This window comes from Nomia melanderi, chromosome 1 (genome assembly GCF_051020985.1).
Source record: "Nomia melanderi isolate GNS246 chromosome 1, iyNomMela1, whole genome shotgun sequence".
Lineage (NCBI taxonomy): Eukaryota > Metazoa > Arthropoda > Insecta > Hymenoptera > Halictidae > Nomia > Nomia melanderi.
This window is the reverse complement of record NC_134999.1, coordinates 19,462,360-19,477,232: the sequence shown is the minus strand read 5'-3', so window position 1 is coordinate 19,477,232 and position 14,873 is coordinate 19,462,360. Positions and strand designations below refer to the sequence as shown.

Sequence of the window (14,873 nt, the reverse complement as noted above, 5' to 3'; positions counted from 1 at the left end):
CCGAGCGCGTCGAACCACATCGAGATCTCGTGTAGCACGAATAATGAGAGGCTCGAGTATTACGGTAACGCGGACTTCCTCTCCGGATCATACTTTTAGATGACTCATTTCTTTGCTACAATATATTTTCCTAGCGATTTACGGACGACACATGTGCGCTGGAATGAACGACACACGGTGTAAAGTAAAATAAATATATTTCCTAAGTATAAAGAAATAAATACTTTCTGTGCATTAGCGTGCTCGAAATTCGCATGGCTCTTAACAACTACTACCAGCAGTGTCTACTGAACGATTCAACTAGCCGGACATGTCCACGCGTGCCCGAAGAATTTCCACAGTCCCAGCGACTTCATAGTCTATCCATCTTCGAACATTTTCTATGAAAATCATAGTAGATGATTCCATCTTCTGTCTTGAAAGTATAAAATACTTGACAGACACTCTCGGCCATTCTAATCCCACTGTCAACCCTGCATCAAATGAAACAGTTGCTTCCCAGAAGTTCTCAAGAGTGCTCAGAACCTCGTATTGTCTGGCATTTTCACGAAATAAGCGACTTTGTCCTCGGCTACCCTGTAATTGTGGATCCACCTAGACCCTTTCCTGAGACTGCCGTCGATTCCGTCCCTCCAGACTCCAGCTGGTAGATAAACTTCCCTCTGCCTGCTGCCAGAAAAGAGGACAGGGGCAACTATCAGTTCCTCGCCGACAGAGAACTCGTCTACGAGCACGTGACACGCAGGATCCGCTGGATCCAACATCCACAGGGGTCTGATTATAGGCAGACCAGTGTCCAGTGTCTCCTTAGCGTACTTCTTCAGCAACGGTGTCACAGTCTTTTGCCTTAGAGTGGTCAGCTTCTTCGCTATCTCCAGGACAGATTCGTCCGAGTATTTGCTAGGCAAGTGGGTGAAACGAATCACTGGCAAGAAGGTGGACATCTGCAGCCATCTGATGTACAGCTCTTTGTCGGGTAAACTAACTTCGAAGTCGTTGTCTGGATTATTATCGGACATAGGCAAGGATACGTCTCCGCCCACGGCTCCAGGCATGATGAACGGGTAGCCTATCATTCCGTAAGTCAGGACGGTGGGGATGACGGTTTTGATAGCTCTCCACGAGGAAGAGAACGGAGGCAAGGAGACAAAGACCGGCGCTCGGGGCCGAGAAATCGCTCCTGAGACACCGATCACTGGCACAGAGCCCAGGATTGCCTTGGTGAACAGAGTTTTATAATGATCCGGATTGGTCAACGGCTGCTCGCATTTGTAGTAGTGTGGCATGTCCTGCGCGGTGCCCAGATCCAAGTAAAACGAGTCGACGTGATATTTCATGATCAGACTCTCGAGTTTGGACTGCAGCCAAGGGAGAGTTCTGTTCGTTGTGATATCTAGGACTCCTACGCTATTGCCTTGCTTGTACCTACGGAAATTTGGAAATATAAAAGCGTCGTGGTTTAATCGAATCCAATTAAAGGAATGTCTTGATTGGCAAAGTTAAATGGTTTTTAACTACCTGGTTAACGCGGGTATCCTGGGATCACTTCCCCTCTCAGAGATCAACAGCCTGTTTGTCACAGCATCCTTGAAGTTCACAGACTCCGTAGATATAAAGGGCTGTATGGTGAACACGATTCTAAAGCCTCGCCTGTGAATGATGTTGATCGTTTCCTCCATCGAGGGGAACCGTTCTTCGTCCAGTATGAAGTCACCGGTGCTAGGCTGCCATTCCCCGCTCAGCAACACGTGTCCCTGCCTCAAGAATCCCAAGGCGATCACGTCTTCCGTATAATTGTAGATGGCAGCTTCGTTGGTGGGCACTATTTGCCAGACAGGCTCAGATAGCAAGGAATGAACAGCGTGGAGCTCGTCTGGTTTCAGTCCATCCCACAGTGACTTCTCCGCCATGGAGGAATGGAGGTTCTTCATGTTATCCGTTGCGCAAATTGTGTAGTTCAGTTGAGGCAACGGGGTCAGGTGATTGATGTAGGCGAACGCGTCGTGTTTAGCCTGCAGACAGAAGTCATCGCTCTTATTCGCCTTGATGGACACGTAAAGTGGCGTCTCAGGGTCCACCAGGATGGTCGCGCCCTTCGAGTTCAGGAAGTAACGTTTGAGCACGTTGCCGAACGGATGCTTGGCGATGTCACCGGTGATGAATGGGCTAAGATCGAGACGTCCGCGTTCCAGGGGATACGGCATGCTCTGCACTTGACCTGCACCGTACCTGAGAGAAGCAAGAGCTGATTAGCTCGACGCGATTTTGCTTTGGGATTACTAGTAACAGGGTTAGCAGTGGAATAGTGACAACAAAGTACTTTTAATTGGCTTAAATAAAATTTAGATTCAATTCTCATACGAATGGTTAACTTCACGAACATACCAGTGTCCTCTCTTCGAAGACCAATCGAAGCAATCCGTGGGCTTGTGGAACGGATTCAAACTCTGCCAGGTAACATGGTAGCAATTCATGTCCTCGTGTCGCGTATGCGCCAGATAGAGACGCGTTTGTTGCAACCATTCCAGACACACCGAGTCTGGTTTCTGATGATGAGGCAGACAGGGAAAGACCCCGGTGTCCGGTGGAATCCCCTCCCCTAATCGGGCTGCTATCACTTCCGCCCCTGTGCTACTGTACACGTGCATCATTCTCTCGTTCTTGTTGAACCTGTGATCATTTGTTAATTCATGGACGAGACACGTTGTCATGCGACTCGTTTACTAGCTTCAGTTTCAGATTACGTTGCAAGCGATTAGATCATATTTTCACCTGAACTTGTCGAAATATGCACGCTGCAGTACATGCTGTGTGTAATAAATGTGTGCGAACCCAACGAGAAAAACAACGCAGAGGAACAGTATACCAACGAAGGCTCGGAGCCTATAAAAGATAACGAAGAATAATGATTGATGGTTCCTTGAAATCTCTGGTCAAAAATTAAGTCTCGTATCTCGAGCGTTGTATCTTCGACTCACCGATAGTCGGCGTTCTGTCTCTTCTTGCTGCTGCGCAAAGCCTGCGGCAAAGACATCTGCAGCTTCTCTTTGAGCAAACTGCTGATGCTGTTCACGCTGGTTATCGTGGAGTTCGCGCTCTGCGCACCTGGCAGCTCCAGCTGATCGGTCCCTAACTTCTGGTTCATCATCGGCGACACCGTTCTAGTTTTCCGTCGAGGAGGTGCCTGCAGCGGCACTCTGAAATTCCATCGTTGTTATCAGAGGAACAAGAGATTATCCAATCCATCAAACGTATATTCGATACGAAAATATCTAGGAGAAGAAGGCAATATTCTGCTTCTCATGTACCTTTGCAGCGACATAGCGCTACCGACGTCGTATCTTGGGATCATTTTGTTATTTAATTTCCAGCTCCCGAACTAACTGGTTTCTAAGTAGTCTACCGATTTTACGAAAATATAAATCACGACTCGCCAATTCACAGAAACCAAGCCTGAATAGAAATTCGTTCAAGTCTCCATGCTAAACAAAACGCAAAACCGATAGAGTTGTCTTCAACTAACAGCTACGCCGAGCCTAGAAAAATTACGCACGACCTAAATGCATAAAATCCACAGTACAATTATAGAAGCGGCGAGTCCGGAGAGTTGGTATTTAAACACTGGTATTTAAAAACTCGTCGCGCGACACGCGTGCAACGCGAATCAGTGAGACGAGCGACCGGGAAGCTCAAGATCTCGAGTGCGGACGTTTCCTTAACGCAGTCGCGGACATCGTAAATCAAACGGGACGACGATGCAACGCGCCGATCGGTCGAGCAACAAAATACCAGAGTTGAATGCACTTTTCTCCATCGAAGGAAAACGCGGGCCGCGCTTAATGACCAACCGACGAGCAACTGAGTGCTGCGACACGATTGTGAGAGAGCCCGACGCGACGACGGTCTTACGCACGCGATAACCCTCGGGCGATAGAAAGAAGGTCGAACCAGAAGATGATCCTCTGACGGACACCGTTCATCCATCACACGAATACTGGTTTCGTCCGATTAGCTCTAGGATCCGTTACTACAAAAATCCCTACAGCGCAACACGAAAATGAATACGAGAGTGAAAGTATTTTCAGAAGAGAAAGCTGAAATTTTCGCTTGCAGAACCAACTTTCAATGAAGTGCGTTTCTTCAACACGTTAACTACATCTAATTGCAAATAAGGAAAATAAACATTTTCTTTAATATAAAGTTCCCCTTTAACAGGGGAACATAATCAAGTTCCCAATCAAAGTTTGAAATAGTAGCTCTTCAAGTGTCCGAAGATAAAGAATTCGCAGAATATTTGTCGACCTTTACTTGGTAACATCCGCTAACTTTTAATCACCTCGAGTTACTGTGTATACTTTAATCATCTCGCTGATAAACCTCGGATCCACAATACTCCGAACAAAGTGTTGCGCGATGCAGACGAGCGCATCGTCGACGCTGATAGATGATGACGAAGCAGCTACGTCACCGAGACGTCGTTGATCAGAATTCAGAAACACGAACGATGAGGAAATGTTGCTACTCACTTCGCAAGCTCTTCGTCGTTGGCCTCCTCCTCGGTTTCCGAGCCAAGCGGGCTTCCATTGGGCGTCGAGCCGCTGTTGCTGAACGTCACGCTGCTACTGTCCTCGCTCTCGGACCTCGTGAACTTGGACGCGGTTCCCTGCGCCAATTTAACGATGAATTATACTCGAAACGTCCACAAAATGCCACAAAAGTTGGTGCAATTCTCATATCATTTCGTGTGCACTGAAAATCTTTAGAAAGAAAATAAGTGTCTATCAGATGTTGACGTTCAGACACTATTAATAAGTGGTAAGTCCCACGCCAAATGATCTGTAATTGAAGAATTCTCGAGAACAGTTCCTACTTGCAATTCCTCTCACGTATCATGAATTTAACGCAAACCGGATCAATTATCTCGAGAATTCAGAACTGCTTCCATGAGAACGTGGAATAGAGCTGCTCAGCTGATCCACAGGTTGATGATAATCGTTGCGCAATCATTGACGTGTCTGGATTTCTCTTGCCGTAGGTCGGATTCAGTATAGTAATTCATTCACCAAATTAAGTATAAATTCAATCGTACATTTAAAATTCTCAAGAATTATATGAAATCTACCAACGATTTTTAACATGTACATCAAGTTCATCTTTCGAAGTCTCCAAAATTCATCCTGTTCTGCTATGTTCCTTTCATCCAACCAAACAAATATATCTTCCAGCATTTGTACAAATCTCTCCATAAATAAATAATAACTAAAAATCCTAAATGATAGAAATCACTAACTGGAATCCACAGACCATACACGAACCTCTTGAATAACATCGAGTTTCGGTTTCCCGGCGCCGGACAACGCTCTCTCCAGCGAGTAGATCGAGCTGTATCTATGGTCCTTCGCATCTTTGTCGTTCATGGACAGCAACGGTCTCCTCTCCAAATTCCTCCCACAACGGATCACCACGTGACGCTCTCTACCTTTAATCCGATTCACCGATGTCATTCACTGACGCGTCAACTGGCGCCGAAATCGCGTGATCGAGGTAACAACACGTTCGAGGATGAAACTTTAATTTCAGATATGTACAGAACTTCTTCTCCGCGCTCGGTAAACACCGGCTGATAATTGCGACGAGACCGTGCTGCGTTTCCTCGTAATCTCCTTACCAGCGGCACACTGTCGCCGATTGTTCACGGTCAGGAATACCCACGGTGTTGTTGTTGATCCGCGACAATAGAGGGTTTTGGCGGGAACTGTTCGTGTGAGTGCCGCGGAAAACGTGTTCCCTCTATTTTACGGCAGCATCTGATTGCCCTTCGAAGGTACTTCGTTCAAACGAAATCGCAACGAAGTTTAAATAGTTCTGGAAGTAATGACGTATCTGCCAAGTGTAACACGACGATCGTTTGAAGATTTGAATTCGAATAACTTGAAAATTGAAACTTAAGTTTAGACATTGGAAATTGAAAAATTTGGAAGATATAACTAAAATCGATGTGTTACGCTTGATATATCCTTTGAAAAGAAAATGCGATATAAACAGGATTAAAAAATTGTGAGAAAATGTTTTTGTTTGAATAATGATTATGGTGCTGTGGTTTTATAGGGATTCAATTATTCAATACGCCCACCTTCTGCCTGTCGATCCGTAGGTCCTCCATTTCGTCCAAATTGCTCGGCATCGAGATGCTAGTTTTACGAATGCGCGTCGCAACTAATCCTCTATCTGCTGCGGAATGAAAAAATCTTTCCTTTGTCTCGTCCTCGACGACTTCCGGCCCCCGTTCAGTCGCACTTGCCGCGAAAATGCTTCCGTCAACTTCCGTCAGCTTCAGATCGTCTGAAAAATCGAACATTCGCGCCTATACTTTTGTTCCCATTCGAAACAAGGCAACATTTACGTTAATTGATCGGCAATTTCCCACAGACTGATCCTATACTTCGTTTCAAACGGTTTATAACCTCTATAATTAGTGTATAACGTAACACACTGATTATAAATACGAAACATATCGAATACAATGGGCCTGGTTAACAATTGGACTTAAATATACCAAAGAAATTGAACATATCCGTAAATTTTTAATTTATCAAACATGTGCGACTGCCCCGCTGACAAGAAAGACACCGATGGCAACCGTGAAACTCCAGAAACTGTCACACTCTTCAGGAAATGTCCAAAGACGTACCGTTCTGCAAAAGATATAACCGGAAAAACGAGTTGCGACACGGTTTCTGATAAAGATAACTGGTGTTCGGCCGATTCCTCGCAGTCTGATCTAGGATTGACCATGTGTCACGCCACTAATGTGTCTTCGATTAGTTCTATCTCTTCCAGTGACACGAGAACGGTGAATACTTGTTACAAAAGTCTGGCGATTTAATAGGAAACTAGTTTCTCCAGTGGTTCCTTGTAAATGGAAAATGATCCTCGTGTCATCGTTGACAGTACAAGTTTGTCAGTCCTCAAGAGTGCGAGTGTCTTCCTGGGGAAGACGACGAGCCCTGGCAGCCTCCTGTGGTGTCCTTCGAGCCATGCGCCTGCGAAGAGGAAGTCGAAGAGGTGCCAGACATCGAGTGCACTCTGGCAATTATAAAACCGGAAGCGGTCATCTTCAGGAAGCAAATTGAGCGACGCATCTTCGAAGAAGGGTTCGAGATTTATCAGACGCGGTGGCTCCAGTTAACGCCGGAACAGGTGTCCGAATTTTATTCAGACAGATATGGCCACCTGAATTTCGCGCATTTAGTCGCTTACATGGCGTCTGGTTCTATTGTTGTTCACGTTCTGGCGAAACGTCGTGGCGTGGAAGAGTGGAGGTTACTTATGGGGCCGACTAAGGTACTTTATAAACTTCTTTCTCTTCCACAGTGTCCTTCGTTGAGTGTAATTTATGTTCTTTCATTTTTCCAGGTCACAGAAGCTCGACTGTATTATCCTGACAGCATCAGAGCGAGGTATGGCAGAAGAGGCGAGGATTTTAAGAATGCTGTACATGGCAGTAGCACGAGAGAAGATGCGGAGAGGGAGATTCACTTCTTCTTCCCAGAACGTAAGTCATTTGTGCCTTGACTCGAGTGCTGACAATGTCACTTGATGGTTCAGCCATTTGATTGTCTTATTCAAGTCGTCAATAATTATTCTTGTTCACGTTTGTTCCACGTCTAACTCATAAATGATCTTTCTCAGTGACAGTCGAACCTCTCTTGAAAAATGAAGCAGCAGTCGATTACTTAGAAGAGACCATCAATTCAGTCCTTGCGGAAGGTTTATCTTTGGTAAGCCAGCACTGTGTACACTAATTGTCCACGTAACATTAATCATGTAACATCTTCTTTCAGTGTTGCAAATTCAAACCAGCTGAACCTGTCCTGTGGCTGGCCAATTGGCTGATAACGAACAATCCTAATAAACCCAAGTTGCCGCAAGATCTTGCTATGATCCCAACTTAAATGTCTCCTATCGTCCATCATTCCTAAATAAAAATTACGTCACAATTAAAGAAATACAAATGTCTTACCTACTATGTCCGTTTCCTTCTGCGACTCGCATCGACGACATAGCGTGCGTCTGCTCGATCTCTTTTGCGAACCAAGAACGGGACTGTACCTGAAACCACAATATATAGTCACAATGTTAATCAGTGATAAAATTGTTAGCTACCAGCTACAATCTTAGCTACTAATTATAACTATCAATCGAAAGTCTCACGATCGATCGTACTTTTCATTACATCTTCACACAAAATGTTCGATTCCCTTGCACTCAATCATTAACACTATTTTCTCATTGAAACAGAAAAGTACCTCGACGTCACTAGATTCTGCACAACGTTGACCAATTCCTTGTCCTCAAAGTACCCACGACTGGCTGGATCCTTGGTCGCCTCGCAATCCTTATCCTTTTCAAGATTTTCGCTGTCCTTTAGTTCCTGTTTGTCCTCTTCTCGCGTTAAATTATCATTTCCATACTGACTGACAACAACTGTAGGCAGAGGAACTGTTTTCGACGGGTACAACTGATTCTTCTCATCGACACGGTCTATCTCTAACGGGGAACCCCATGTGGAACTCCTACATATTCAGAAATCAACATTAGAAATCCAGTTTGTAGCAAATACTTCTGTAAAGACTGTTCAATGCTACCTGGGCCGTTCCTCGGTCTCGAAACGCACTCTCGCGGCTGGTCCGGCCTTGTACTCGTGATCGAAATCATCGCACGTGATTTCCTGCCCCGAGCCGATTAATCCATTGCCGTCCGGAATTGTCTGATCGCTGCGGAGGCCACAGCTACGCTTCGAATTTCTCGCTGGCGACTTCTTTCTGCTCGGTTTCTGCGAAGTCTCCGAGGAGCTGAATCCAGTTTCAACTGGAGACCTGCGGCAACAATTAAAACGCACTTTAAGCTCGACGTCTTAGCTCCAATTTGTGCCTCGACTGCCGTCTACTTAAACATAATTATCATTGCTCCTCGCCTGATCCCTTCCTAAGAATGTTCACTCGCAACTGCCAATCAGAAATCTCTTTATGATCCACGTATTCTCACCTCAACAGCTAGATTACCCAGCAAATTTCTTGAAACCACAGTTCAGAGTCCAAAGTTTCAATTAATAGCAACCTGCGGCTTGGAAGCTGCAAATATTTAACTCCAGCTTCCTTGGAGAATGATCTAGATCGAAGGAAAGATTTACCTGCTGGGCGAATACCAAGGATCCACCCAGGTAGGCTCGCTGGAGCTGGATCGAGCTGTTCCGCTGAAAGAATTCGTGTCCGACGCGTTCGTGTAGGCTGGCTTGTACCAAGGCGACGGTATCCTGACGGTCCTGCCAGGTGACGTCGACTCCTGCGGGGTGTTACCGTTCGATTGCGGCGGCGTGATCGATAAGGAGACGCCTCGACGCTCCGCCAAGCCGACCGGATCGACACTGGCCACTCGAACGTCCCAGGGATCGACGATGGAGAGCAACACTTTCTGCGTGAAAAGAAAGAGGACAGAGAGAATGACAGTGTACAGCAGTCAGGGGGACAGGGAGGAGTGACACCATCGTCGCGGCAGTTGGCCAGTTAAGGTTGATTAAAGTTACTCGCGCGGTGCGTGGTACGCTCGCACGAATGGGAAAGAACGTCTTCGCCGCGGAGGAAGGAAGCGGCGAGTGAGCCGCTCACGTCTCGAGTTACGGGGTTTCGCGTGACCGAGATACAAACAGGGGAAATTTCACCTTTCATGAACTGTGTCCGAACGGAACGGTGAATGAATTTTTTATGGAATCGAATCGCGGGATCAGAATCTGCGCAGGTGACTTTTCAGCGATTGAAACACTAGAACTACCGTACCAGTCAAGATGACTGGTGGTTCCGATTTTTTTGTTTAGCAATTATTGATATCTTCGAAATGATTTTGAAAATAGTTTCATGTGAGTACTATAATGATCTGAAGAAATTGAAAATAATTTATTGTTACAATTTTTATGGGAATTATATATTAATCGCATTAAATGCTCGGTAGTTCTAGTGTTAAGACAAGGAATGATGATTTAGATGTAAACTGAGATGATTCTATCAGTGTTTGCATTAAAAGAAACGGATGAACTGGTACTGCTTCTGTTCTTTTCCAGTTGGTTATTAATAATATTCATAGGAATAATTAAAATGGAATACTTCGGAATGTAAAAGGTTAAAGGAACTGTGAGAAACAAAACTGTGAAGATTTCAAATACTGTCCTCACGCGATTAGTAAAGGGAAAGTGATGCACATTAGAACGGTACAAATTAGGGACTGCGTTCTGAGTTAGGGGGCCAATTGCACAACCACTGCGACAGAGTGTTCAGCATTGGTCGTTGACACTGACGAATGTCTGAAAAGATGTCTACAGCATCGACCTATTGTTTCTGAAACTTTGTTCCATTTTTTCCTTAGCATCATCAATTCATCTACAGATGAATCATGACTCGCAATTGTCGAGAGCACGATTACAGCGATCGCAGATTTAATTAACGACTAATCAGATTATAGTATTTACAATCGATTAATCACTCGAAGCACAGTCGACTCGACAGTTTCACGTGCGCAGGACTGCTCGAATTACATAATGAAAATTGATAATACCGAGCGTGTCATGTATTTTTTCCGCGTTTCAGCATCGAGGATGGAAGGTCCCGATGACTCTATCGCTAGAACACTATTTGATTTATTTTAAATTTCTTTTTTTTTAATAAACAGCAACTAAAGATCACTCGACAATCAAGAAGCAATAAACCACAGTACCATTTACCATCATCTTTCCCTGGACAGTAATTGTCACAAATAATCCAGCATTTTTCACAGACAGTTTAACCACGCGTAACTAGGCTATCGATTAATTGAAGTTATCGCCAGTCATACATTAGAAGGAAGTTATTAAGAAACGAGATTTACGACGTCGGGTTGCAATATGGCGGAGCAGATTAGCTTCCAGCGGGAAGACAATAAATCCAGTCGGACAAAAGGCGGTGCCGGGTCGCTTCCCACTCAGGACAATCGAAGATTTCGCCATGCGACGCGTTAATTAGCCGGCGGGGCCGTAATTCGTGTGTCGCGGCCGCTTTTTGTCGCACCTACCGCGTGTTTGCGGAGCGTACACACGGTTCGGCGGAGCCGGCCATTATCGGAGGGCCCGTATCTTGTTTGCGCACGGCGGAGCAACGAACAGAGTCCTCAAACAAGCGCGGTACATACAATAAAGCGATTAAAGAGCCGCGTGAGAAGGCGATGCCGGCTTAAATCCGACCGATTAACAAGCCGAACGTTTCCCCTGGCCGGCGCGGGTGCTTTGTTGACGCTCGATAACGGGCCGATTGTTCGCGTGACTGAAAATCTTCTCGGCCGATATCGAAGCGTCCGCGGCGCGCGACTAGCTACACGCGATGACCCATACACCGGTTTTCTGTGTCCATTCGATATAGGAGGATTATCTAGATTTATCTATAGGTAAAAAGTTTCGTTATGCAATAATCGGTGCGACTGGGACTTGCGTTCTTTTTAATTGCCTTTGTTTTTATTTTCATTTTGATTTAAGTACCTGAGAGCTGGAATCCTTGGGTTTCAGCGTTGAGGATCGCAGTGCCATTTGCGAATAATTTTTCTTTATCTACCTTGTAATGCATTTTATTACTTTGACGAGCGTTTTTTTATAGAAAATTTTCATCTGTCTAATTGGTACGAGGAATGCTCGATAAGTATGCGTTTGAACTGCAAGGCGTGAAGCGATGCATCACAGGATGCGGTCACGAGATCGTGGACTCGACTGACGTGTTTAGAATGTCCGGAGATAACGACGTTGTATCGTCGGCCTAGGTTTACCAACAATGTTTCTCGATTGCTGAACCTTACCCCTGCATGCCGCGATTCTTTTCTTCTTCTCGATTTTTTTCATTCGCTCGTATCTTCGTCCGCGTGACTCGGTTAATTGTTATTTCCCTGTGCATTAATCTAGACTTCAGTGTGTCTCACCGAGTTCTTTCTATTCGGCGCGAACGCAGCTTTGTTTTGCTTTATGCAATTCCGATATACCTGATTGACGGTCAACTGGTAGCAACGTGAATACCAGACGGCAACGCGTCAATGTTTGTAATAATAAACCGGCGCAAACATCTCTGATAAAATTATGTAAGATGAGAGTATCGACATTCACTAAATACTAGGTTCAACGGTTCGATAAATCGAGTCCGAGAGCGCGTCCAATTGTCTTCGGACGCAGATAACCAGTTTCTCACATGACACGATGTTTTCAGTGCAAATTAAGTAGCTGTAACTATCGTTATGTTAATAAGAAAAATGAATTCCACGCGTCATTATTCGATTCCGTGAATTTACAGGGAATACGAACGTTGAAGCGAGCTCCTCGATCGCGAAGTAATGAAACTTTGTAACTATTACTTAACTAAAACCTGCTTTTAATTAGATTCAATAAATTGATTAATCTAATCTGAACTAAATAACTAACCACTTCTTTCTAGCAAAACGACTTTAACTGAATGACATTTTTCAACTGAAGAGTTTCAAACTGAAATCAAACATAGCTTTCTGTGAATCTGATTTCTGTACAATGATCTGTGAAGCTTGCAATTTGCACAGTTCTTATTACAATGATCACAAAGAAGGAATCATGGCAGTTCACAGTTTAGAGCGGTTCCTCGCGCAGACGCCATTGTTTCGCGCGCGAGAAGCGTTGAGGTCCCGCTGAATTCTATGGAACGCGGCGAGACAAGACAGAAAACGATCGCTGATGAGCTCACGCGATTCGTTTGCATTCAAAGATGAGCCAAGTTTTCTATAAAATTGGGTTAACGATCATAGAGCCGTAGAAACAGTGAAATCATGTCTGCCTCGAATAACGCGAACCAGTTCGCTCCTAGCGATCTCTGATCTCTTCGCTCGGGGTTCCTGGTCTAATTAAGAGCGCTTCTATATATTTCTACAGCAAAGTTGATTATTATTTACGTAATAGCTCGGTAATTATCATCTATGCGAGCGTGTTTTGGTCTTCCATGTCGGATATGATGCGACTCCTATTAGCACCTTTTTTGCCGACACACGAGTTGATCATTAAATAAAAATTCTTCGCGCAATAGACGGGGACCATGCTGCCCTTGTTGCGTCTGTCATTAATAATTCTAGAGTGATCTATAAATCGTAAGAATGCTGAACAGAAATATTTAGAAAAATGTTCCATTCTTTGTTAGCAACTTGGAAGATTCTGTTTAGGTATCTTATTTCAAAGTTTCTCGAGGATTTTACGAATAAGCAGACAGTAATAGATGTTTTCATAAATCGAGTTAGTCATCCATGTAAAACAGAATAAATTACACGGTTCGTTTCATTAGAAGACTATACATTTTCGTTAGAAACACGTGAATCTCAAAAATACTCGAACTGTCGATCTCCATAATCTCTGCTCAGAAACTTAATTCAAATTTCCTCACTATCTAATCCCTATCAATTCAGATACTCTATCGTAATTCCAGTTTCCGTAAATTAGTTGACAAGACCACGAGTATTCACCATCTTCCACGATCTAGTTACAAACCAGGTCATAAATCAACAACATTGTCGTGTTATATAACAAAAAAACCGACGACATCCACTCAAGGTGTCGAAAAGAAAAATCCTAATTAAACTAACAAGGTAGAGAAACAACGTTCGCGTCGCGCGAACTCTTCGAATCTGCCAATTTGTCTCTTCACCGCCGAGAACTCCATACTTCGTAAATCATTTCCAACCAGAAATACGACAAAAAGTGCTAAATCCACTGTACACCTTGATCAAACTAACAAAATATTCACCCTTCTTCTCATCAAAATCCTACACATCATCTTTACTCAAAAACACCACGAAAAATGAGTATACATCCTGCGTCTACATCAAGCTAACGAAAGATTCGCCCGTCTTTTCACCAGCGAAAATCCCAACTTGTGCACAACGTTTCTACTCAAAAACGCGAAAACTGAGTATCTAATCTATCCTAATGTTAGATAAAACTAACGACAGTTTTTGCCACTATTTCACCATCGACAGTTCCAACTGTTGCGAATCATTTTCAATCCAAACCACAACGAAGCATACGCGATCCATTCTTTGCCGATCTTGATTAGAGCTAACGATTCACCCACCTTCTGGCTGTCGTGCTTCTTACGTTTCCGTTTCAACTTGTCCATGGTCCTCGTTAGATTCGGGACAGAAGAGGTGCCCCGAGCTGCGGGCGGCTTCGTTCCCCGGCGGAAACGGACACCGCGGCTACAGATTAGACGATGAGAGCCTCCACCTTCGGAGACAGGTGGTTTTAGACTGATCCTCCGTTCCTTATATCGGCGGCCACTTAGCGATATCTTCCCGAGAGCCGGCGTTCAATGTATCGGTAACGTGTTCGTGTAACGAGCCGCCGATTTGCACGCGTTCCACGCTCGCACACACAAGCACAAGCCTGCACACACCCGTACAGGCTCGCGAGAGACCGTCACGGTTCTATATGAAGAGAGATACGTCCCTCTTTTCCGCCCACGGACGACCGATATCGATAAGTCCCGTGAGTGACCAAATCGGAGCGCGTGAGCAACCGTGTTTACGCGGATCGCTGGATGCTAGTGCGCCTCGCTGCTCGGTAGACAAGAGGATGGCTCCGTTCGTTTAGACGGAGAATGGCTTACAAGACAGTAAAGCTGCATCGAGGAATCTAGCGACATTTAGATAGAAAATGGACTTCTAAGAATGGCACTCAATGGACTTCTGTTGCTTCCTAATTACTCATTAGTTTCGATAATGGAAAAACGAAATGAACTTGGAGCGAACACTTGTGAAGGTAGAATTTTCCGAGGGCTGGTCTCTTAGACGGGTTC

At 44.7% G+C, this 14,873-nt stretch overlaps 2 protein-coding genes across 7 annotated transcripts; one reads left to right on the top strand and one right to left on the bottom strand.

Annotated features, from left to right (window-relative positions):
• Window positions 1-180: 180 nt before the first annotated feature.
• On the bottom strand, window positions 181-14,481 carry LOC116432689 (myogenesis-regulating glycosidase). Of its 6 annotated transcripts, none has more exons than XM_031989916.2 (12): window positions 14,151-14,481; window positions 9,194-9,474; window positions 8,649-8,879; window positions 8,310-8,576; window positions 8,024-8,112; window positions 6,134-6,342; window positions 4,527-4,663; window positions 2,979-3,197; window positions 2,773-2,883; window positions 2,386-2,670; window positions 1,519-2,229; window positions 181-1,425 (listed from the first exon to the last, which is right to left on the bottom strand). In XM_031989916.2, the coding sequence occupies exons 1-12, from the start codon at window positions 14,193-14,195 to the stop codon at window positions 519-521; spliced, it is 3,492 nt and encodes a 1,163-aa protein (XP_031845776.1). In that variant the 5' UTR covers window positions 14,196-14,481; the 3' UTR covers window positions 181-518. The 6 variants fall into 6 exon arrangements, with proteins under 6 accessions (XP_031845776.1, XP_076221003.1, XP_031845777.1 ...); XM_076364888.1 differs by lacking the exon at window positions 14,151-14,481 and adding an exon at window positions 11,561-11,762; XM_031989917.2 differs by lacking the exons at window positions 6,134-6,342; window positions 8,024-8,112; window positions 8,310-8,576; ... (1 more) ...; window positions 9,194-9,474; window positions 14,151-14,481 and adding an exon at window positions 5,316-6,071.
• Window positions 6,913-7,983, top strand: LOC116432690 (nucleoside diphosphate kinase homolog 5). Its single transcript, XM_076364920.1, has 4 exons — window positions 6,913-7,344; window positions 7,417-7,555; window positions 7,693-7,781; window positions 7,845-7,983. Exons 1-4 carry the CDS (start codon window positions 7,261-7,263, stop codon window positions 7,953-7,955), a joined length of 423 nt encoding a protein of 140 aa, XP_076221035.1. The 5' UTR covers window positions 6,913-7,260; the 3' UTR covers window positions 7,956-7,983.
• Window positions 14,482-14,873: the final 392 nt, after the last annotated feature.

Bases quoted from the DNA above. Each gene is read 5' to 3' on its own strand.
- LOC116432690 (XM_076364920.1), top strand. From the start codon at position 7,261: ATGGCGTCTGGTTCTATTGTTGTTCACGTTCTGGCGAAACGTCGTGGC. The intron at 7,345-7,416 runs GTACTTTATAAA...TCATTTTTCCAG, and splicing joins TACTTATGGGGCCGACTAAG to GTCACAGAAGCTCGACTGTA. The intron at 7,782-7,844 runs GTAAGCCAGCAC...ATCTTCTTTCAG, and splicing joins TTGCGGAAGGTTTATCTTTG to TGTTGCAAATTCAAACCAGC.
- LOC116432689 (XM_076364888.1), bottom strand. From the start codon at position 11,608: ATGGCACTGCGATCCTCAACGCTGAAACCCAAGGATTCCAGCTCTCAG. The intron at 8,113-8,309 runs GTACTTTTCTGT...TTGTGGTTTCAG, and splicing joins CAGAATCTAGTGACGTCGAG to GTACAGTCCCGTTCTTGGTT. The intron at 2,230-2,385 runs GTATGTTCGTGA...TGCTTCTCTCAG, and splicing joins TCTTCGAAGAGAGGACACTG to GTACGGTGCAGGTCAAGTGC.